General features: G+C 45.1%; 1 protein-coding gene and 1 long non-coding RNA gene across 3 annotated transcripts in view; both read right to left on the minus strand.

Moving 5' to 3' along the window:
• LOC125961122 (uncharacterized) overlaps positions 1–24,184 on the minus strand; it is a 136,964-nt gene that overhangs the window by 64,355 nt on the left and 48,425 nt on the right. The window lies entirely within an intron of this gene.
• Positions 1–24,184, minus strand: part of NID1 (nidogen 1) — a 94,415-nt gene that overhangs the window by 29,747 nt on the left and 40,484 nt on the right. For both annotated transcript variants that reach the window (XM_033431280.2, XM_004271552.3), the window contains exons 9-12: positions 23,275–23,418; positions 16,388–16,513; positions 10,041–10,190; positions 8,525–8,647 (exon numbers count right to left, since the gene is read on the minus strand). In XM_033431280.2, coding sequence (XP_033287171.1) covers positions 8,525–8,647; positions 10,041–10,190; positions 16,388–16,513; positions 23,275–23,418 — 543 coding nt within the window. The remainder of the gene's footprint in view (positions 1–8,524; positions 8,648–10,040; positions 10,191–16,387; positions 16,514–23,274; positions 23,419–24,184) is intronic.

Genomic DNA, 24,184 nt, shown 5'->3' on the forward strand with positions numbered 1-24,184 from the left:
TCTTCCGATGATCATTTGCCCTTTGGACAGCCATGCTTTACGTCAGAGGAATATTTGAGATAGAGAAAGAAAATGAACCAAGGAATACTGTTTTCATGAGCCCTTCCCGAGAAATTTACTAGAGAACAAGCTTCTGACAACCAAATAACTAGAGAGGCATTGACGTAAGGACTGGTAACAAGCAATAAAGAGTGACTTGCTGAACTAAGACCCAATGAGGGTTCGAAGTGAGAGAACATAGGGACTTCCCTGTCGGTCCAGTGGTTGAGACTCCATGCTTCCACCGCAGGGGGCGTGGGTTTGATCCCTGGTTGGTTAACTAAGATCCCACGTGCTGCAGAGCGCAGCCAAAAAACAAAAACAAAGTGAGAGAATATAGTAGGTGTTGGTTACACGTACATGCCCAGGCAATGTAGATATAACTACAAAAATAGGAGGGCACGTGCAAAAAATTTTAATTGTTCTAAGAAATTGTATTGGTGGTATGTAGTATTTGAATTCTCAGCCTGTTATGTGTGTAATGTGGAATAAAGTAAATACGGACTTATGGTCTATTCTAATTCTTACATCCACTGTGCCCTTGAGAACCAGAATTCTCAGTGTGGAAGAAAGGAGATATGGATATAATCTAGACGGGGTAAAGGAAAAACGCTGTGGTCATGTATCTGAATTGGAACTATCAACACGGACTCATGAATTCCTAGCTCTGTTTGAACATTTCTACTACTTAGATTGTGGTCCTGCAATGCTATTTCCCACTAAAAGAAGAGCTTCATGGAAAAAAGGCTGGTTCTAGTTCAGAGAGCAAGGAAGATATTAAAGACCACAGTGGACCCTCTGTATCTGCAAGGTTCCACATCCTTGGATTCAACCAACTACAGATCGAATATGTTAGAAAAAAAAAATCCCAGAAAGTTCCAAAAAGCAAAATTTGAATTTGCCACACAATTTACATAGCATTTTCATTGTATTTACAACTATTTACATAGCATTTACATTATTTTTACAATTTTTTACATACCATTTACATGGTATTTATAATTATTTACATACCATTTACATTGTATTAGGTATTGTAAGTAATCTAGAGATGACTTAAAGTATCGGGAAGGATGTGGATAGGTTATATGAAAATACTACACCATTTTATACAAGAGATTTGAGCGTCTGTGGATTTTACTATCCTCAGGGGTTCTGGAACCAGACCCCCATGGATACGGAGGGTCGACTATACTAGGATCATGTCAAAAGGACCAGAGGCCAAACTGAAGAGGTTCCCATGGGCCAAAGATGGGACTCTGAATCACAATGAGAATAATGATTACAACCAATCGATACCCATGAGTCTATAATGCTATTAAAAAACTAACAATTAATTAGCAAACTTCATTGGCTAATAAGCAATCAATCTGTTATCTTGTCAACCAGTAAGAAAAAAAAAAGGAAAGATCCAAGCATTTATCCTGCCTTTTCTTTATGAGATGTACCACTGGGCATCCAAAGGGTAGATGAGGGGAAGCATTTCTTTATAAGTAGTCCAACTAATAAATGAAAAAAAATACCCCACCATGATGATAGAATTAGACTACTGCCATTTTGTCACCCACTAAACATGAATGGACCTAAGCAATGAGCATCAATTCCAACTAATAAAGGAGAAAGAAATGATAGAATTAACAGCTCACCATTTGCCACTCCCTGGAAATTAATGGATCTAGGACATAATCATTAATGGCTCCTAACATCACCTGGAGTGAGACAAGCAGACTTTACGCTCTTCCGATGTAAGGTAAGACCACCAATTGTCTTGCCAAAAGGACTGAACCCAAGTCTGATCAAGCCTCTGGACTCACCTGCCAGTTTGCAGACGATATGGAGAACAGAGAAGCGTGTTGAACTGCCCCAGACTGTGGGAAATTACAGCTCAAAAGTCTTGGGTTCTTCAACAGATAAACTTCAAGGACAAGAAAGGGATGGCAGAGGGAACTAGAGATAGAAAAACGAGCAACTCTAAATCTATAGTGTCTAGGAATGTACATGTATGATGAAACAAGAAATGCAAGGAAGTGATTTCTGTGAAGGTGATGTTGGTGGTTACTTTTGGAGAGAAGGAGAAGGCAATGACTGGAACAGAGCACCTGCACCAGCTTCTGGGGCTGCTGGTGAAGTTCTACTTCTTGACCTGAGTGGTAGTCACATGGGGGTTCACCTTAGCTATCCATCCTTGAGCTATCCATCTGTTCTATACGACTTTCTGCATCTATGTTTTATCTTACAATAAAACGGTAGAAAAAAGGAGAGAAAATGGGAGAAGAGGAAGCGGAAGTAGAACTCCAGACAACCCTCATGAGGAATTAAACACTATAAAAGGGAGGAGGAATGGGACGGCAGTTGGGGAGGAGTGGAGGCTCAAGGGAAGTCCTCATTTGTGTCTTTTTTTTTTTTTTATTGCGGTACGCGGGCCTCTCACTGTTGTGGCCCCTCCCGCTGCGGAGCACCGGCTCCGGATGCGCAGGCTCAGCGGCCACGGCTCACGGGCCCAGCCGCTCCGCGGCACGTGGGATCCTCCCGGACCGGGGCACGAACCCGCGTCCCCTGCATCGGCAGAAGGACTCTCAACCACTGCGCCACCAGGGAAGCCCCTCATTTGTGTCTTTTGGATGAGAAATGGCTTCTCTGCAGGCTGATTGGAATTATCCAGTAGAAATGGAAAGAATAACCATCCAGGATGGGGGAGGCTACCGCAGGAATGGCAATTTCATCTCAGACAAACAATAGTCTGGCACATTAAATTAATGTTGATTGGAAATTTATGATTTGACATTTGGTTAGTATTTAATATGTAAATGAGTTTTGCTTTTATAGTTATAAAAGAAGTTGATACCTAGATTTCTCCATAATAATCTAAGCGCACCCTGGAGATCTTAAAAATGTTTTTCTTTCAAAAAGGGTCTTACGCAATTTTGAGAAAAGTTGCCTTAGGAAATTCTTTTCTATAAGGAGTTCAAGAAACCTTTTGTAAACTAAGAAATTATTCGGACCTCATGTTCCTTATTTACAAAATAAAGGAGATGAATTACAGAATTTCTGGAGCCCTTTCCAGCTCTCAGTGGGAAATTCAAGTTTTCTAACAGTGGGTTTGCTTGAAACAAAGTGCAAACTGTAACACAAACAACAGACACACAGCAAACAAAAAGTACATGTTAAATTCTTCCTCAGTTTTCCTCCCTTTACAATTGTATTATCCTAAATGTTTTCCTCTTTCCATGCAGCCCTACTTTCTGACCTCTTTAATTACCTTCCTGTCTATAAATGGCTATGGGTCTGGAAGCAGTAAGCTGGTAAGCGGGCCTGGAGCCAAGCGTAAAGAAGAGTGACCAAGCATCCCCAGGTTTGGTACTTGTCCTTAAAAATTCGGCCTTTACATCTCTAGCCCAGGATTCTTCATACTCCTCTTTCATCCTCTAATAAGCTCTCCTATATTCCAAACCTCTACCCACTTCCATTCCCCCAGACCTGCCACCTCCTCATATTCCCACACTTAGGTAGTTCCCTTTCACACTGTAGGAGGGTTGGCCTGTGACTACCAGTATCAGCAGAAGTGACAGCATTGTCATTTCCAAGGTTAGGTTACAAGACTGTGGCTTCCATAAAAAAAGAATGAAATCATGCCATTTGTGGCAACATGGAGGGACCTAGAGATTATCATACTCAGTGAAATAAGTCAGAGAAAGACAAACATATGTCACTTACATGTGGAATCTAAAAAAAATGATACAAATGAACTTATTTACAAAACAGACTCACAGACATAGAAAACAAATTTATGGTTACCAAAGGGGAAAGGGGTGGAGGAGGGATAAATTAGGAGTTTGGGATGAACAGATACAGACCACTATATATAAAATAGGGAAACAATAAGGACCTACTGTATAGCACAGGGAAATATATTCAGTAACCTGTAATAACCTATAATAGGAAAGACTCTGAAAAAGAATATATATATACATATATATAACTGAATCACTTTGCTCTACACTTGAAACTAATACAACATTGTAAATTAACTATACTTCAATGAAAAAATGCAAAAAAAGAAAAAAATCTTAAAAGAATTTTTTTTGAAAAAGACTGTGGCTTCCATCTTGGGCACACTCCCCTTCCTTACTTGCTCTGGAGGGAGCCAGCTGCCAGGTCTTAAGCACACTTAGGCAGCTCCATGGGGAGACCCGTGCCATGAGGAACTGAGGTCCTCCGTCCAGCAGCCCATAAGGCCTGCCAACCACCATAGGGATCCTTCAGCCCCAGATGAATCTCAGAGAAGATGGCAGCCCGGCTAAGGTCTTGACAACAACCTCTTGAGATACCTTGAACCCAGATCACCCAGCTAAGCTCCTGAAATCCCTGCCCCACAGAAACTGTGAGATAATATACATTTACTGCTTTAAGCTGCTAACTTTGGGGGACAATTTGTTACACAGAAATAGATAACATGGCAGCTTTCAAACTTCCTGACCACAACCCATAGAAATGCTTTCCGCTCTGCAGTTCAGGACACACACGCATGCTTACACATACACACACATGCACACACTCAGCCATGCACTAGACAAGCATCCACAACTATTATTTCATGAAACAATACTTATTCCTACTGCATATATTCGGCATACTCTATTTTCTCGATTATTGTTTTCTTTTTCTTTCCATTCCATTTTAAAGAAAATGGTAATAGTGCCCCGCTGAGCTGATTTCACAATCCACACATGCATTTTGGGCAAAGAGTGCAGAAGGACAGTGGGGAACAAATCATCATTTCTTTTGTTTTGTTTATCATTGGCTGATACTGCAGTAGCCATGACCTTAACTGACACACCCCTAAAGCCAGTTTAGTTTTTTATTTTTTTAAACTAGCCCCTCTGTATAGAGTAGGTACCCAAAACTGCTCAATGTCTAATCCCTACACTTCATTATGTTTGGTAATAGGAGTCCAGATAACACTATACTTAATTTTTCATTAATATTTCATTAACTATTTAGTCACACAAAATTTAGAAAAATATGATGAAAACCTCAGTGTTCATATTCCAGCTGGGGAAAAAAAAAAAACATTAGAAATACAAATGCAGACCTTGTGCAGCCCTTCCCAACCCCAATTCCCTCTCCTACCATAGAAGTAACCTTTATCCTGAAGTTTTTGTTTCTCATTCCCATGCATGCGTTTTATAGTTTTATTGTATATGTTTATACATATGCAGGTTTCTTTTCATACAGTCTTATATTTCATATAAATGGGATCATACTGCATATATCCTTTTATGACTATTTTTTTTAATACGTAAGAAGTAAATTTATTGAGAGAGAGACACACTCCGTAGACAGAGTGTGAGCCATCTCAGAAAGTGAGAGTCTTTTATGACTTTTTTATGCCCAACATGCTGTGGAGATTTATCCATTAACTCTAGTTCACTCAGATTTATTTATTTACTTATTTATTATTTAATGTGTTCATTCATTCATTTATTTATTTGCTGCACCTCGCGGCTTGCATAATCTTAGTTCCCTGACCAGGGATTCAACCAGGGCCCTTGGCAGTGAAAGCGCGGAGTCCTAACCATGGACCGCTAGGCGATTCCCTCTAGTTCACTCATTTTAACTCCTGTATATTATTTCATGGTATGAATTGTACCCAGACTCATTTGTCCATTCCTCCTGCTGGTAATCACTTAGATTTTTTTTTTCTGTTATGAACAATACTCAATGAACACATATATTTCTAGTGTACGTTCTCTCTCGAGCATATAAATAGATGTTGAATTTCTTAAGAAAACAGGATGAAATACCTAAATAATCCTAGCAAAGAACTCTGATTGGTTTTATCCTTGTCCCATTTTTGTATCCCAGACTATAGGTCTGGGTTTGTTTCCGTTTAGTCAATAGAGCCTCGAAAATGGGGCGAGGTGTCGGGTTAAAAGAACAAAAATAAAAAATGAAACATCTGCTTCCTTTTGAACTGGAGATGTGAAGGAAGCCTAAGGAGATAATGCCTGAGTCATTTTTAATAGCTGCTGGAATGTCTTAACTCAAATTATCATGAACTTTTCTCTATGTAACCTGCCTATCAGAATCTGTGGGGAGAGCCATGTCTTTTACCCATAATTTCAGGAACAAAAGGTTGATCCTGCCTGGGTTCATCTAGGCTGGGGATCAGCAAACTTTTTCTGTCAAGGGCCAGGTAGTAAATATTTCAGGCTTTACAGCCTCTACCACAACTACTGACCTCTGTCTTTGCAGAATGAAAGCAGCCATAGGCTATTCATAAACTAGAGTATGAGTGTTCCAATAAAACTTTATTTACAAAAACAGGCAGTGGACCAGATTTGACCTGCAAGTCATAGTTTGTTGAGTCCAGTCCTAAGCAGAAAACAATTTAGACCAGCAATATGTAGTATTATATATCGAAATTTAAACTTTAATCTGATATTCTTCCCCTTTTAGATGGTCAATTATCCTAAAAACTGGTCACACCCAGTCCTGTTGAGAGTGCAAATAAATAATTATCAATACTATTATACACTGCCGGTAGGAGAGGTGCATTCATTTATTTCCTCAACAACTATAAAGAGCTATGAGCCCCAACAGAGGCCACGTACTCCACAGGATACTGGGGACATGAAAATAAAGTGCACAGGCACCCTATGCTCAAGGCACTCAAGGCTACTGAAGGGAGGCAGACATTGAAATAGCTTGTAATTGCTCAAAAAAGTGATGAAATGGAAATTTCCATGTATCTCTTATTGAAACATTGACAGTGGCATAAATATATTTTGCCAACAACAGCAGCAGCAATTAAAATAAGTAACAACTCAACTGGCTAACTGCAGTCGGAGGCATCAGATACAACCTTAATCTCATGACAGGGTACCATGTGATTTCAGGAACTGAATCCAGGCTGGAGTCCATCGGGCAGACCTGGGTTTGAGACTTAGTTCTAGGACTTACTACCCCTGGGACCTTGATTGTGCTTTTATCTCTGCGTTTTAGCATCCTCTATGTAAATGGAAATAGTGATAGTACTTACTTTAAAGAGATGATTATGAACATTACATGAAACAGTGTAGGTAAAGCACCCAGCACACAGTAGGCTTCATGCAAATGGCAGCTAATTATACGTATTCATCCAACAGCATTTGTTGAGTGCCTCCTAAGTTCCAGGATCATTCCAGGTACTGAACTAGGGCTATCATTATCCTCATGATCTAATGAGATACCACAAAAGTCTCAACTTTAGGGCTTCCCTGGTGGCGCAGTGGTTGAGAATCTGCCTGCTAATGCAGGGGACATGGGTTCAAGACCTGGTCTGGGAGGATCCCACATGCCGCGGAGCAACTGGGCCTGTGAGACACAACTACTGAGCCTGCACGTCTGGAGCTTGTGCTCTGCAACAAGAGAGGCCACGATAGTGAGAGGCCCGCGCACTGCGATGAAGAATGGCCCCCGCTTGCCACAACTAGAGAAAGCCCTCGCATAGAAACGAAGACCCAACACAGCAAAAATAAATTAATTAATTAATAAACTCCTACCCCCAACATCTAAAAAAAAAAAAAATACTCAACTTTAGAAGCTGCACAGTCCAGGTGTAATAGGTGGCACACCCAATTCTGCGGAGTCCTCAGCCTGCCTCTTCCCACGGCTGGTGGCCCTTCACCTCCACCCCACCCCAGAACCATTCCCCGTGACTCTTAGGAATCTGTGATGGTTAATTTTAGGTGTCAACTTGACTGGGCCACAGGGTGCCCAGATATTTGGTCAAATATTATTCTGGGTGTTTCTCTGAGGGTGTTTCTGGCTGAGATTAACCTTTCACTCTGTAGACTGAGTAAAGCAGATGGCCTTCCCTTAGGTGGGTGGGTCTCAGCCAATCAGTGGAGGGCCAGAATTGAACACAAAGGTGGACCCTTCCCCAAGTAAGAAGCAATTCTCCCCTCCTGGTGACCTATGGATGGAACATGAGCTTCTTCCTGCCTTTGGATTCAGACACTGGCTGGGTCTCCAGCTTGCCAACTACAACCCCTGGGACTTGCCAACGTCTATAGTTGTGTGGGACAATTCCTTCTGATAAATCTCTTTATATATAAATAAATATATTTCTCTCTCTCTCGCTATATATATATACATACATACACACACACACACACACACACACACACACACACACACACACACCCATTAGTTCTGTTTCTCTGCAGAACCCTAATACAGATAGTTCCTACCCTGTATTGCTCAAGTCACAGGGATGACCAGCCTCCAGGCTGCCAGCACAGTTCTGATCCAGGTGTGGGACCCCCAGAGTTGTGCAGTGTGCAACCCGCATTCTCAATACTGCAGCTGTGCTCTGATCGCCCACCTCAACTCTCCACGGAGCCTCCCACGTCCCCACCTCGCCTTCTCTCCCGGGGCCATGTACTCAGTACTCATGGACAAGGCAATGACCCACCAACTCCAAACGTCCCCGACACCTTACCTCCAGGCACGCAGTGGAAGCCGTCTCCCTGATAACCAGGTTTGCACTGGCATGTGAAGGACCCTGGAGTGTTGTAGCAGACGGCATCAGGGTGGCATCGGCTTAGCTGGCATTCATCCACATCTGCAAGACAGCCACCAAGCCCAGGGATAGTGAGATTCCTTCTAGAATTCCTAGTTTCCAGAATAATATAAGCCACTTGCTCAACTTTTGGGGACTCAGTTTCTGATCTGGGAACAGTGATTTAGGAACTCATCAAACATTAATTATCAAAACACTAACTCCTCAATTTCTATCCAGTGTATTTACAAATGTGTTTCACTTTGATGTTTTCAAGAAAAATCAAGCGTGCAAAAGGAAAAACGAGAGGATCTTTTTGCATTATTTCCTTCTCATCATAAACGAGAGCTTCAGAAATGTCTGAGTTTGGAGACAGAGGACTAACTGCTTGACAGAAAAATCTCAAAGACCAGAGAAAATTCACATGTTCAGTAACAAAGAGAAAGTATTTCAGAAATTATAATCTCTTAGAGAAGCTTGGACTTTCCAGAAATACTCCATGGTGTAACGTTAAGTAATTTTGCAAACCAGGGGACCGGGGAACGGTGTTCAGAGTTATTTCACTTAAAATTATCTCTAAGAGCACCCTGGCTGCCAACAATGGACTGATCTGAGGTCTGAATTTTGTGGAACCATTTATTCTCTGCATCTGAAGTCATTTATTCAAAAAGGGGACTTCACATTTTTGGAACACAAGATTAGAGCAGGCCAGGTGAATGACTGTATGTATCTTATTAAATAAAAGGCTGGACTTTAAGCTCCATGTGTGTAAGGATTGTTTGTCTTTTCATGAAAGACAATCTCCTCAGTCCCTAGCAGACAGCAGGTGTTTAATTATTGCCTGAACGAGCAAGTGACATGGAACAAAATGGTACAGGGAGGACAAGTGTCTTCCCCAATGAGAACAGCCCCCCAAAGAAAACACATAATTCAAATTACTAGAGATACAAAATACAGCCCATCTACTCAACAGAGTTGAGAGAAGAATTCTCTTTTTTTTTTTAAATTTTATTTTATTATTTTTTTTTGGCTGTGTTGGGTCTTCATTGCTGCTCGGGCTTTCTCTAGTTGGGGCGAGCGGGGGCTACTCTTCGTTACGGTGCACGGGCTTCTCATCACGGTGGCTTCTCTTGTTGCGGAGCACGGGCTCTAGGCGCAGGGGCTCACTAGTTGTGGCACATGGGCTCAGTAGTTGTGGCTCACGGGCTCTAGAGCACAGGCTCAGTAGTTGTGGCGCACGGGCTTAGTTGCTCTGCGGCATGTGGGATCTTCCCGGACCAGGGATCGAACCCTTATCCCCTGCATTGGCAGGCAGAGTCTTAACCATGGCACCACCAGGGAAGCCCGAGAAGAATTCTCTTGAATTTGGAGTTGAGTCAGTAATTAGCATGTGGTAAGTATCACCCAGGGAATTTTTTCAGGTTACACAGGGAGGAAAGTCAGAGTGACCACGTACCTTGGCAGGCTCTGCCATCCCCAGAGAAGCCTGGCAGACAGGAGCAGGTGTAGGAGGAGCCTCCCAAATAGATGCACTGGGCCCGCTGAGAGATGTCACAGTCATGAAGGCCAGTCTCACAGTAGTTGATGGGGCGCTGGTCCACGACAGCTTCAGACAAAAGGTTGACACGCAATGTTTGGAAGAGTCCCCTGAGCAGTCCCAGGGCCCTTCCAAGCAGTGTAGTCCACTGAGGTGGACCATGTCTGGACCCCAGACCTCCAGACATCTCTTCAGGTTCATCCCTGCTCCCCGCTGGATGGTACCCCTGGCTCTCCTCCTGTTTCCTCCCACCTGGATCCCACCTCTGATAAGTCTTCGCAGCCTGCCACTGCAGGGGGTCAACCGGCCTGGCTCTCGACCTCAGCTTCGCCCCAGGGCTCTGTCTCAGGCCACTCTCCACACCTGGTCCCCGAAACCCAACTTTCCCTTCATCTGGATGTGGAGGTGGAATCTGCAGGTAGACACGCTTCCCGTGGCACCTCTGTTGGTGGAGCGTTTGGAGCTGAGGATCTGAGACTTCCACGGTATCTTTGCCCTCGGCTCACTGGGCGGGTGGAATATTCACTACGAATGCCAAAGTCACCCACGTCCCACCAAGGAAGGTGAAATAAACTTTCCCAGGGAAGTGAGACGGGGATGGTAGAATGACTGTGGGCCTCTGGGGTGGGCAGCCCTGGGTTTCTACGAGGTGCATGAGGCCACCCTATGGCTTTGGGTAAATATGACTTCTCGGAGCCACAATTTCTTCCCCTGTAGAATAGGAATGACTTCCAGCTTGCCAAGCATGGGGAGGCCCAGTAGATGGGACTATTATTTTCTAAAGGGTCCTGATGACAAGACTCAGAGAATGAGGTTGTAGGAAGTAGGCATGTGACATAGAGGCTAGAAAATCATACCCCATCTTGTGCTGCTGCCTCAAGATGAAAGTCAAGGACTAAGGTCTAGGGGGTGATTTCCAACAGCTGGTTCAGATACTCTGGGGTTTGTAAGGCACTTTAACTTCTGGTCTTAAAGCTCTAAGGCCCAGGTCAGAGTCCTGGCCCTCACTATGCCAGAACAGAACACTTTCTTCCTGCAAGGAGGCCCTCAGGGTTTAGATTATCCTGGATACAGGAGGACTCCTCAACTGTAGCCTCAATGAGTCCTCCCAAGATTAACTCCAGTTCATCCTGCCTCAAGTGCTTCGGCAGAGAGAGCTCCAAGCACTGTCAGGGGACAGGTAAAGAAGAGGATCCTCTTCAAAGGTCTGCGCCCATGAGAGGTTAGCAAAGTACCATATTGGTGGATGGAGGCCCAGCCTGTGGACTCAGTAGCTTAGGCTCCTGAAGTTGGACTGTTAACTAACTCCCATGGGACAGGGACCATGGAACCAAGTCTGTGGGCCAAAGGGTTACTGGATTTTAAATTGCTACAAGTGGTCCAAATTTCTTTCCAGACAACAGTAGCCCAGATTACACTGAACCAAACCAAGGACACACTGTTTCCTTGGGCCACTCTTGTCTTCTCTCACTTTTCATCGTTTCTAACATTCTTCGTCTCTCCAGGGTCCTCTTTCCCCCAACTCCTTCAGCTCACAAAGTGTGAAAGGGACACTCTCGGAGAATTGGGACCAAAAAAATGTAGGGGAAATATAACCAGACAGAACAACCAGGAAAGGAGTCTCACTTCTCTTCCATCAAATATTCATGTCATTAGAGTGCATAAGTGACCATTTTACACATTGTGTTCGCTCCAGCCTCATTGTGCCCCACCCTTGGTAACAGGGGAGGACCTTGCTGCAACATGGGTAGGTCCTAATGTCCCCTGCCCTGCCATCACCTTCACCTTTGCTTTTTTTTTTTTTTTTTTTTGGCCAAGCCGCTTGGCTTACAGGATCTCAGTTCCCCAACCAGGAACTGAGCCCCGGGCCCACGGCAGTGAAAGTGCAGAGTCCTAACCACTGGACCGCCAGGGAATTCCCACACCTATGCTTCTATAATCCTCAAACCCTTTCTAGAAAAAGGTAGTTTATAATTTAGGTTTTTTTTAATTTATTAATTTATTTATTTTTGGCTGCGTTGGGGCTTCGTTGCCTTCCCTAGGCTTTCTCTAGTTGCGGTAAGCAGGGATTACTCTTCGTTGCGGTGCGCGGGCTTCTCATTGTGGTGTCTTCTCTTGTGGAGCACGGGCTCTAGGTGTGCGGGCTGCAATAGCTGTGGCTCGCGGGCTCTAAAGCGCAGGCTTAGTAGTTGGGGTGCACGGGCTTAGTTGCTCCGTGGCATGTGGGATCTTCCCGGACCAGGGCTCTAACCCATGTCCCCTGCATTGGCAGGCGGATTCTTAACCACTGCGCCAGCAGGGAAGCCCCTATAATTTAATTTTTTAAATCACGTTTTCCTTTATGTAAGACCATTTTTCACGCCAGAGCAATTTTCTTCTGAGGGAAGCTTTAGAACTTTACAACTCCAAGCAATTTAGTTCTACCTTTTTCATTTTCAAAGTATACAAAGCATTTTTTGTCTTTTTCTTTATTTTTTTTAACATCTTTATTGGAGTAGAATTGCTTTACAATGTTGTATTAGTTTCTGCTGTGCAACAAAGTGAATCAGCTATGTGTATACATATATCCCCATATCCTCTCCCTCTTGCATCTCCCTCCCACCCTCCCTATCCCACCCCTCTAGGTGGACACAAAGCACCGAGCTGATCTCCCTGTGCTATGCGGCTGCTTCCCACTAGCTATCAATTTTACGTTTGGCAGTGTAAATTTTTAAGCAAAATATACAACACAAAGGAGACCTTTTCACTGATTTACACAAGAGGGGCCACCAGCACATCCAGCTCTGCTTCCCTCAAAGGCTCCTAACCCCGCAGGCTGGCAATTTCCTACAATTCTCACCCTGCCTGTCAACTAGCAGGGGGTACAGGGTGGGAGAGAGGGGAAAGTTTTGGAGAGGACAGAAAATCAGGCTCAAAATGGGATTTAAAACCAGTATGGAGGTTCCTTAAAAAACTAAAAATAGAATTCCCACATGACCCAGCAATCCCACTACTGGGCATATACCCAGAGAAAACCATAATTCAAAAGGAGACATGCACCCCAATGTTCATTGCAGCACTACTTACAATAGCCAGGTCATGGAAGCAACCTAAATGCCTATTGACAGACGAATGGATAAAGAAGATGTGGCACATATATACAAAGGAATATTACTCAGCCATAAAAAGGAACAAAATTGGGTCATTTGTAGAGACGTGGATGGATCTAGAGACTGTCATACAGAGTGAAGGAAGTCAGAAAGAGAAAAACAAATAACGTATATTAACGCATATATGTGGAACCTAGAAAAATGGTACAGATGAACCGGTTTGCAGGGCAGAAAGTGAGACACAGATGTAGAGCACAAACATATGGACACCAAGGGGGGAAAGTGGTGGGGGTGGTGGAGGTGGTGGTGGGATGAATTGGGAGATTGGGATTGACATATACACACTACTATGTATAAAATAGATAACTAGTGAAAACCTACTGTATAGCACAGGGAATTCTACTCAGTGCTCTGTGGTGACCTAAATGGGAAGGAAATCCAAAAAAGAGGGGATATATGTATACGTATAGCTGATTCACTTTGCTGTACAGCAAAAACTAACACGTTGTAAAGCAACTATACTCCAATAAAAATTAACTTTAAAAAATTAATTACAATTACATGTTCAGTTGGGGTTTTACTTTTCTAGCTCCTGCATTTCTGAAGAGAACCCTGGACTGTGACCTGGCATGGGCAGAGCCGAGGAACTGCCCTGAGATGCTGCCACCCCAAGTGACATTGGTCCCCGAGAGACACCTGCAAGGCTGGCTGGGGCCAGGAAATGAGACAACGCGGAGAAGGGAGGTGATGCCAAGAAGGAAGGACAAAACGAGGGAAAGAAGCCACGTGTTACAAGGAGAGAAAAGGGCGGGGAATAAAGAACCTTTAGGGGAGTGGTTTCACAGCCTCTAGTTACTTTAAGTTCTGAGAAAAAGATCACAGAGATGAATGATTCACAGTAATTTTTCCTAACAACATGACAGGAGAGGGAGGGAGAACAGGAACGCTGGGTGAGCCAGGCTGAGCCTTTAGCTGAAGCCCAGCCCTGTTCCCCCGACCGACGGGCAGGTGCATGGTGCCGTGCACTGTACAACTCGAGGTCCCAACCTGCCCATGCTCCGTACGGGTCACGTATCACAGGCGGCAACTGTATCTACACATAGAGGTGATTTGCAGGTCAGCTGAGGCTCTTTTCCTTTGTGTCAGCATACTTTGCACATTCCAATTAACTAAAAGTTTGCACCCAGTGGAAAAGAGAAAGTCACAGGCTTGCAGAAAATGACAAAGATGGAAATCCACAAAGCAGCCCCTCCCCTAATGGATACCCATCCTCATGGAAAGACAGTCACCTCTGGCCATCCATACGCCCAGCCCCTCACAGTTGTCAGGACACAGACAAGCATCCAGATTCTTTCCTCACGCTTCCCTGCTCTGACCTGACAGACATCGGTCCCAGCCTGTGCTTCAACCCAGGACGTAGCTTTAACAAGGAATTCCAAGAGAGTGAAACTGACCCGTAAATTATCCAGTGAGGAGCCGGACTCTGTGTGTGAATGCATTCAGGCAGACTTGGTTTCACCCAGTGAGCCATCTCTCTATGAGGTGAGTCTCAAAGGAGCCAATTAAAAGAGGCCAAAAGCCAAGTGGGATGGAATTGCACAGGGGGCCACGGGCAGGGGGAGAATCAGGAAACCTCGATGCCAGGTCTTGGTGGAACTTAATGATCTTCAAGTGGTTTTCACACTTGCTTCTGAGAGGGGGGAATCCATTATTCAAACAAAATCTTACTCAGAAATTGATATACAGGAAAATGAAATAGTCCTTGTATCCCCACTGGCAGATCCTGGGGCATCTCCAAGGGCTCCACGGGACACAGGAAGCCCATGATGCAGTCTAATCACCTCATTTTACAGGTGAGGAACTGAGGCCCAGAGAGGTTGTCTTCCTCAAAATCAAATGCCTAGGAGTAGACGTTTGCCCACCACCTGTCTTGCACCCCACCCTAGCCCTTCCGTGAGGGTGGATCCCAGGAATGGCTGGAGACAGAAACTGAGGACACAACATGCCTCACACACGTCTGCCCCAGGACTGTCCACGTCACCACCCAAGGGGTAAGGGATCCACCACCAAAGCTTGAGCCGAAATATAATGCAAATGGTGCTGCCACAAAAAACAGATCTTTGAATCTGCTTCGTCTCAAAAAGCAGAGAAGGAAGTCAGGCCAAATTCACAGAAATTGTTGTTCTTTATGGAAAAAAAAAGAAGCAGTAACTTTAGCAGAGCTGAAATCTCAGCTCTGTGCAAAGGGGACTGGCTGTCTCTCAGTTCACAGATGTTTGGGTCATACTCAAAATATGAGAACGGCCTGTTCCCTCCGCCCTCAAGACACCATCTCACCCTGGGACCTTGGCGGCCTCATCTGAATTTCAAGACAGAGCAAACAGAAAGCATGCTAGGGTTTAGTAAACAGCAAGGAAAGGACAAGGAGATGGTTCACTGAGGCAGTAAAAGAGGAATCTGTTTTAAATTGGGAAGAAATGTTCAGTTCAGATGGCCCCTTTAGCATGCTGCCCTCCAGACCTGGAAATCTCCAAGAATCTTTGAACTTGAAATTCTTGGAAACAACAGGTCAAAGTGCAGCAGTCGGAAAAAGTGGGGAAATTTAAACAATCTGGCTCTTTGGAGTTGGCCCATCACCATCATCACCAAAATCATGAGCAACCTAAAGCATAATTAGGCTTAACTTCTAACTTTGATAGGCTATGAAGTTATGCTAGTACTTGGGGCTTGTAAAATGGAAATCCGTAAATAGAAAGGCTCCGAATGGAGTTTTAGATGTAAATCAGGAAGAATTCAATCGAAGGCAGGTAATGACACAAATGCCTATAAGGTGTTCCCTCCACGTGAATCCCAAGGCCACTAATTATAAGGAGAAACATGTCTAATTGTTTGAATAGCTATTAAAAGAATAATGGAAAGAATTAAAAGGAATTTTATAAGAAGGGAAGGGTATTACCAGTGTAGACAGGCAACACTGCTTATTCCTTGTACCTGTGACTCTCCAGGCAGTCGGAGGGAAGGTATGAAGTCTGATTCACCTTTGTAAACTGTCCTCCCCAACAGTACAGGGAACCTTCCATCTCAGCCAGGACAACTACCTGGGGCAATACCATTCACACAGGTGCTGACATACGTCATGTGAATTACTCGTGTTGAAAAGTCACCCACAGAACTTACCCACACACGTTCCCTCCTCTGAAAACCGGTAACCCTCCACACACTCGCATCGGAAAGTTCCTGGGTAGTTATTGCAGATTGCGTGGCTCCCACACACCGAGGGCTGCTCTGAACATTCGTCAATATCTACGGCAAAAAAAATGTTTTTAAGACTTATTTATTGATTTATTTATTTTTGGCCTCGCCGCTCAGCTTGGGGGATCTTAGTTCCCCGACCAGGGATCGAACCCAGGCTCCCTGCAGTGTAAGCGCCAAGTCTTAACCACTGGACTGTCAGGGAATTCCTCCCAAATTTTTGTTTGAATGCAGACTCTTAAAAAAAAAAAACACCTCTTCAAACACCACTAAACATAATAAAATAGAAAGCATTTTGGCATGCAAACGGATCCACTTTAAAACACACCTTTTTATGTTCCAAAAATGATGTTAAAGAAATCTTTTTTTCTGTGCATAATTTGAGAGTGATCCGAAGGCCCTCCTCCTAAATAAATGTGTACTCCCCGCTCCCCGCCCAACCCGCCCTGCCTTTTGGAGTTAGTTGCTGAGCCTGGCGCCCACTAACATCAGATGGGCAAATACGTGTTAGAAAGACGTGCAGACAAGTCTCCAGACTCTGAATAAGGTTCCTAAACTACAAAACGTAATTAAATATGCTCTTGTTCAAAAATATTTCCTTTCTCCAACGATACCGACAAAGCAAAGTGGGACCGTTTAAAGCCTAATTGTGAATCTTGGAATGTTATCCTGCGCTTAATGCACTAACAGGAAAACCATTAACTCATAAGATTGTGAGTGATGCTCTCCCACAGGACAATACTGTGGCCATCGCGTGGGGTGACTGGAACAAAGGAACGTATGCTCCGGAGCTGGACACAGCTAGGTTCAAATCCTGCCTCCTTTCCTTACCAGCTTGTGTGGTCCCGGGCAAGTTGCCTCACTACTCTGCCTCAGTTTCCCCATTGGTGAGTACTCACGCTACTATTCATCTTGAGGGGTTCTACTGAAGATTACAGAAAATGGATGTAAGCCTAGCCTGCTCGAGAAATGTACCTATTGGGACTTCCCGGGCCAGCCGGCGGTTAAGACTCCACACTCCCAATTCAGGGGGCACGGGTTTGATCCCTGGTTGGGAAACTAAGCTCCTGCATGCCGCGGGGTGTGGCCAAAAAATAAGAAGAAATTAAAAACAAAAAAGAAATGTACCTATTATTATTATCCTACACTACCAGCCACAGGGGTGTTCCGATTCTAGGAACATAGCCCTCAGGTGGCCCCTGGCACTGGGGGCCAGTCTGTGGCTACCACTACAGGAAGGCTGGTTGGCCCAGATAAGAAATCAAGCTACTCTGTCATCACCTGGGTCACCTGTCCACTGATGGATTGAAATAAATACAGTCACACAAGATCCTTCTGTGCCAACCTCACTCTCAGAGTGCACAGGTACTTCTGGCATTTTTAGAACTCTTGCAGATGCGTGTGAGGAAGATTTTATAGTGGCTGAGACCACACAACCCCCTCCCCCTCTCAGCTGCCCCTCCTCAATTCCATCATGTGAATCTTCCTCATGCTCCACCTCCGATGGCCAGTCCAGCCGGTCTCTTCACTGGTGAGGCAAAAGCCCTGCTGGCTTTTTGGACTATATTGCACAAGACAGGCATTTTTGCCACTTCAGCCCCGTAGTTGGACCTATACTCAGAAAAAAACCCAAACCAAATGGCATTCAGCTTTTGAAACTACACTGCAACGTAAGTTTCTGTGACGTGTTTATGATACAAGATCTTGGGGCTTCCTTGGTGGCGCACTGGTTAAGAATCCGCCTGCAGGGCTTCCCTGGTGGCGCAATGGTTGAGAGTCCGCCTGCCAATGCAGGGGACGCGGGTTCGTGCCCCGGTCCGGGAGGATCCCACATGCCGCGGAGCGGCTGCGCCTGTGAGCCATGGCCGCTGAGCCTGCGCGTCCGGAGCCTGTGCTCCGCGACGGGAGAGGCCACAGCGGTGAGAGGCCCGCGTACCGCAAAAAAAAAAAAAAAAACAAACAAAAAGAATCCGCCTGCCAATGCAGGGTACACAGGTTCGAGCCCTGGTCCGGGAAGATCCCACATGCCGTGGAGCAACAAAGCCCGTGAGCCACAACTACTGAGCCCACACACCACAACTACTGAAGCTTGTGCACCTAGAGTCCGTGCTCTGCAACAAGAGAAACCACCGCAGTGAGAAGCCCACGCACCGCAACGAAGAGTAGCCCCTGCTCGCTGCAACAAGAGAAAAGCCCACACGCAGCAAGGAAGAACCAACACAGCCAATAAATAAATAAATAATAATAAAAAAGATACAAGATCTCATATCACTTATATGTGGAATCTAAAATTTGGCACAAATGAACCTATCTACAAAACAGAAACAGACTCACAGACATAGAGAACAGACTTGTGGTTGCCAAGGGGGGGGGAGGGGGGAGGGAGAGGGATGGACTGGGAGTCTGGGGTTAGTAGATGCAAACTATTACGTTTAGAATGGATAAACAACAAGGTCCTACTGTATAGCACAGGGAACTATATTCAGTATCCTGCGATAAACCATAATGAAAAAGAATATTAAAAAAGAACATATATATGTGTATAACTGAGTCACTTTGCTGTACAGCAGAACTTAACACAACACTGTAAGTCAACTATACTGCAGTTAAAAAAAAAAAAAAAGATCTCAGACCAGACTATGGCTCCAGGCACAGCTGGAAGGTTACAGAACAAAGCCCCTCCCAAGGCAGCCTCTTAACCAGCTGGAGCTGGGATGGGGGTGGAGGGATATTCAGCAAGTGTGGACTTTCCAGCTCCATCCACCAGCTGCTGCTTCAACAACACGGGAGAAAAAGATCATTCTGCTTCACTGTGTTCTGCACTACAGCTCTCAGAGGACACTACAGGCCAGATGTCTGGACACGCTGTGCAAACTGCAGGGATCCACGGCTGAGGCTCAACTGCCAAAGCACGAGAGCACAGAGCAGCAGTTTTCAATCAAAGGGACAGAACACGGGTTTTCCAGGGGAAATTTCCAGGGGAAATTTTCCAAGCTTCATTCCACCCCCTAGAAGGTTTATGGAAAGGGAAACTGCGTGTTTCAAGAAAGCTTCTTAGGTGATTGGAAGGATGCTCATCCGGCACACCCTACCTGGAGAACCACGGCAAACGGGACCTGGGGGCCCGTGGGATGAGGGAGGGGACGGTCCCCTAGCACTACCCCCACCTCCATTTTGGAATGTCTACACATAAAATCTTGGAAGGTCTACACATAAAACCTTGGAAGGTCTACACATAAAACCTTGGAAGGTCTACACATAAAATCCAAGCTGGGCGACTCCTTCTCTTTCAGAGCAAAACCCTAGCCATCTCCCTGCTATTATTTCACGGTCCTTACAGTTTGGAAATACTTCCTAATGCCTAATTTAAACCCTCCCTTCTGTAATTGGAGGCTAGGACCCTAATCCATTCTTTAGTAGAAACCGTGAACTAGTGATAACTGTTCCTTATAAAAGATCACAATATCTGCTTGAAGATTATTGTTCTTATTAGTCATGATCTGGTCAACGTCTTCACTGGGAAAAGGTTTCCTTTCACATAAATCATTCCCTAACCCAACAGGAAAATCCTGGATTATTCTTGTAATCACTGCTTCCTTTTCGACTTTTTTTCAGAGTGGCTACTTTTCAACAACTCTAAGTTTCTCTAAAGTGTGTCCTTTTCATAAACACCAGGCTCTTATTGGAGAAGAGTCTCAGGATTTATTTGTTAAATGCCTTGTGCGCACTCAATGAGAGACTGTGCAAAACCCTCTCTTACAGCCTCCCAACTGAGAAATATAGGGAAGCCATTCTGTCAGGCACCAGAGCTCTTGTGATTCAACTGGCAATCTCCAAATTAGCTCGCAGGGTCACTCTGCAGTGTCTAATCAAGCCCAGCCTTACTTTGAATGTCATCTATCATTATATCAACACTACACACACTGAATGACAAAGGCTCACCCTCATCCTCTCCAGAGGCACTTTCCAGGTCAAAATAATATGTGAAGTGATCTGCTTAATGCAATTTCCTATCAACAGCCCGGTGTCTCAATGCATTAACACTACGAGGCTTATTCTCGTGACCCAGAACAGAAAGTAGCCTGACTAGGAATATACCCACATTCCATGGTGCAAATCTGCCAGGGCAAAAGCAAGCGCGCACAAACGCCTGTCTTCCTGGGCCAACACATCGGAGGGGTTTCCACGATAGCAACAGATTCCATCCATAAAGCATGGCTGGTTGTGCTCTGGGAAAGTGAATCAAGCAGTCCCACCACAAGCTCAGGCACCAAAAGCAGAATTAGCCAGAGGTTATGGGGCAGCAGGTTGGGGTAGCTCCACGTTCTACTAATACAGTAATTCCCCTACATACGAATGAGTTCCATTCCGAGAGTGCGTTTGTAAGTCCAATTTGTTCGTAAGTCCAGCAAACTTAGGCTAGGTACCCAACTACCACAAGCATCTATATACCGCTGATTTTACGCATGCTTCCGGACATCTGGGCTTGAAACAAAGATACTGTACTCCCGTACTCTATACAGTACTGTACAGTAAAGTACACAAAAGCACAACCACTTATAGAGGATGCATGCACGTGACAATGTACACCAGACACGTGAACTAACTTACATGACGGGACACGCAAATGCACATTTGCAGCTTTGAAGGTTCGCAACTTGAAGGCTTGTATGTAGGGGACTTACTGTATTCAGTTGGCTTATGAAGCTGAAGCACAGTTACATAAAGACTAAGGAGGCATAGGCTTCCGCTGGAGAAATGGGGGCACCTCATCCCTTCGTGGTGTCCATCACCATCACCATGGCCTGGGAGGTCTCTGCTCACACACACACACAGTATCACAGTTTCAAAGTGGCCTGAGCCAATTTAGCCATTCAAGACTGTTGGGCTCTTTGGGGAAACACCGGGGGAACTCTGATGATCAGAGGTGAGTAGGAACTATGTCCCCTGCCCAGTGGTACGTTACAAGGGAAGCGAGTCTCAGATTGAATTCTACCACACGGACCAAGTCCTCAGCGAGCCGGCTAAACAGTGGTACAAGCTGTTCCCGTAAGTCCAGTCCCTGCTCTCCATCCTTTCAGACGTTCCAATGAGCACCTCACATAAATTTCACTCTGAAGTAACTGCAGCCATACCCCAGCAGCAGGATCTGCTAACCTTCACGTGAAATCAGCACACTAAAGCTGCCATTCATTGGAGGCATCCAATGGATTCAATTCAACGGATTCCAGACCCAAGGCATCGTTCCCAAATTCCAAGGCTGCTGGGCTCCCCAGATTCTTATGCCCCAGTCATGCAAGGGGGCTGCTCATCATTCTGGCCAAAAAGACATGTGCACGCCCCCCATTTCACTAGGGAAGCTTACTTCTAGCACTCCTTGCATTTGCTGGTGAGCCCCTGTGGCAGGTTTAGGAAGCTCTGACATTCTTACCCTAGTTGCCTCTGCTATATGGACTCTTCATGGAGTCAGGAGTCAACTAACCGCCTTTTGGCGGTGGATTAAAATTTAGTAACAAACATAAATATCAATCTGTCTACGTGAAAGTATTTAAAGTGAAATCATAAGCAATAAAATAAGTACAGTGAAGACAGTATAATATACGCACTTGAGTCAGAGACTCAAGGTCCAACGTTCTAAGGTCCCCGGCTCATCTGTAAAAACAGGAATAGACCTCCCACCCATTAGGATGGCCGCTATCCAAAAAACAAAACAAGTGTTGGCAAGAATGCGGAGAAATTGCAGCCCTTGTGCACTGGCGATGGATATAAAATGGTGCAGCTGCTGGGGAAGACACTATGACGGTTCTTCGGAAAAAAACACACACAGAATTGATGTGACCCAGCAATTCCACTTCTGGGTATATCCCCAAAAGAGTTGAAAGCAGGGTCTCAAACAGATATTTGTACCCCATGTTCATAGCAGCATAATTCACGACAGAAAAAGAATTGAAGCAACCCAAGTGCCTATAGACAAATGAATGGATTAAAAAGAAAAAAGAGTATGTGTATGCAATGGAATATTTCGCAGCCTTCAAAAGAAGGGAAATTCTGACCCAGGCTACAACATGGATGAACCCTGGGGCCACTATGCTAAGTGAAAGAAGCCAGATACAGCCAAGGACAAATACTGTATGATCCCACTTACATGAGTCACCTAGAATCATCAGATTTGTAGAAAGTGTTATGGAATGGTGGTTGCCAGGGGCTGGCGGGGGAGGGGAGGGATGGGAAGTTGTTATTTAATGGGAACAGAGTTTCCGTTTTGCAAATGAAAAGAGTTGTGGAGATGGATGGTGGGGATGGTCACACAACAATGTAAATGTACTTAATGCTGCTGAACCGTCCACTTCAAAAGAGTTAGAATGATCAATTTTATATTATGTCCATTTTACCACAATTAAAAATAATTTTTGAAAGACAGAAATGAAAGAATCTATCTCATGAGCGTTGCTGAATTAAATCAGTTAGTGTTTGTGAAGCACCTAACACAACAATGCCTGGGTACGTCGCAGCTGTAGTCATATTATGTGTGTTATAAACAGCGCTGACTTTCCCCTCCTTTAAGCCCATGTATCCTCGACGTGAAGTGGAGTGTGGCCTTATAAATTCTACTCTGCTGCTTAGAGTCAGGGCATCTGACCAGATGAAGGAAGGGCCAGGACCCCTAACCTCACGGAGGGAACACTGAGCGTGACCATCAGTGTTTATCTCACCGGTGCTGCCTCTTCCTCGCCCCTCTGCTGTACAGGATCTGTTTCTGCAGCCCCCCACCCCACTGCCCACCACCACCAAGTCAGAGTGGACAACTGTACCGTAGCAGGTCTGTCCGTCTCCCCGGAAGCCGATGGAACACTCGCAGGTGAACTGGGTCCCAGGGCCGGGGCGACAGGCTGCATTGCTGTCACACCCATGAGTGCCGATGTAGCAAGGATTCTGAAGGGCATCAGGGGAGCCGTCTGTGAAGGCAGAGACATTGAAACCCAGTGAGGATTCAGAAACTCTTATTCCTCCAGAAACCCCAGAAAGTAAGGCAGGACTGATGACCAGAAAACCCGCCGACTCCTGAGTCACCTGGGGGTCACCTGAGGCGGGATCAGCAAACTACATCCCTTTGGACATTTGTCTGTTTTTGTAAATAAAGTTTTACTGGAAACCAGCCACACCCATTCACTTGCATACGGTCCTTTTGTGCTACAGTCACAGAACTGAGAGAGACTGCACGGCTGGCAAAGCCTGAAATATTTATTGATACTGTCTGGCCTTTTAAGAAAAACATACGCCAACCCCTGATGCCTGGAGCTACAGCTGTCAAAGGAAGAAGACAGACACCTGCCCTCCTTCTGCTTTATGGGGCTGAGGACAAACTCGACTAGCTGGAGAAGTGACCTGGGTACAGAGGGAGAATCAAAAATAACTGAAAAAGAGAAAGACCTTCACACCTAGACCCCAAATATACAGAACCCCTAGGGCTTAAAGATTTGGATGATGTGAGACCTGACACTGGGCTGTCCCACTAGCTGCAGCTCCTTCCACGCAGCCAGAAGCACCCCGAGACTAGACCCCGCCTCTCGCAATGTGCCGTCCCCGGGCAGAAAGCTCGTTGTAGGCTCCGTGCCTGACTTTCAGCAGATTTGATTAGGATTTCCCCAGGCCCTGAGCACACAGTGAGTATCAGAGTGTTTTAAACACCTGGCCATCCATAGGCACATGACAAGATGCTCA

Source organism: Orcinus orca, chromosome 14 (genome assembly GCF_937001465.1).
Source record: "Orcinus orca chromosome 14, mOrcOrc1.1, whole genome shotgun sequence".
Taxonomy (NCBI): domain Eukaryota; kingdom Metazoa; phylum Chordata; class Mammalia; order Artiodactyla; family Delphinidae; genus Orcinus; species Orcinus orca.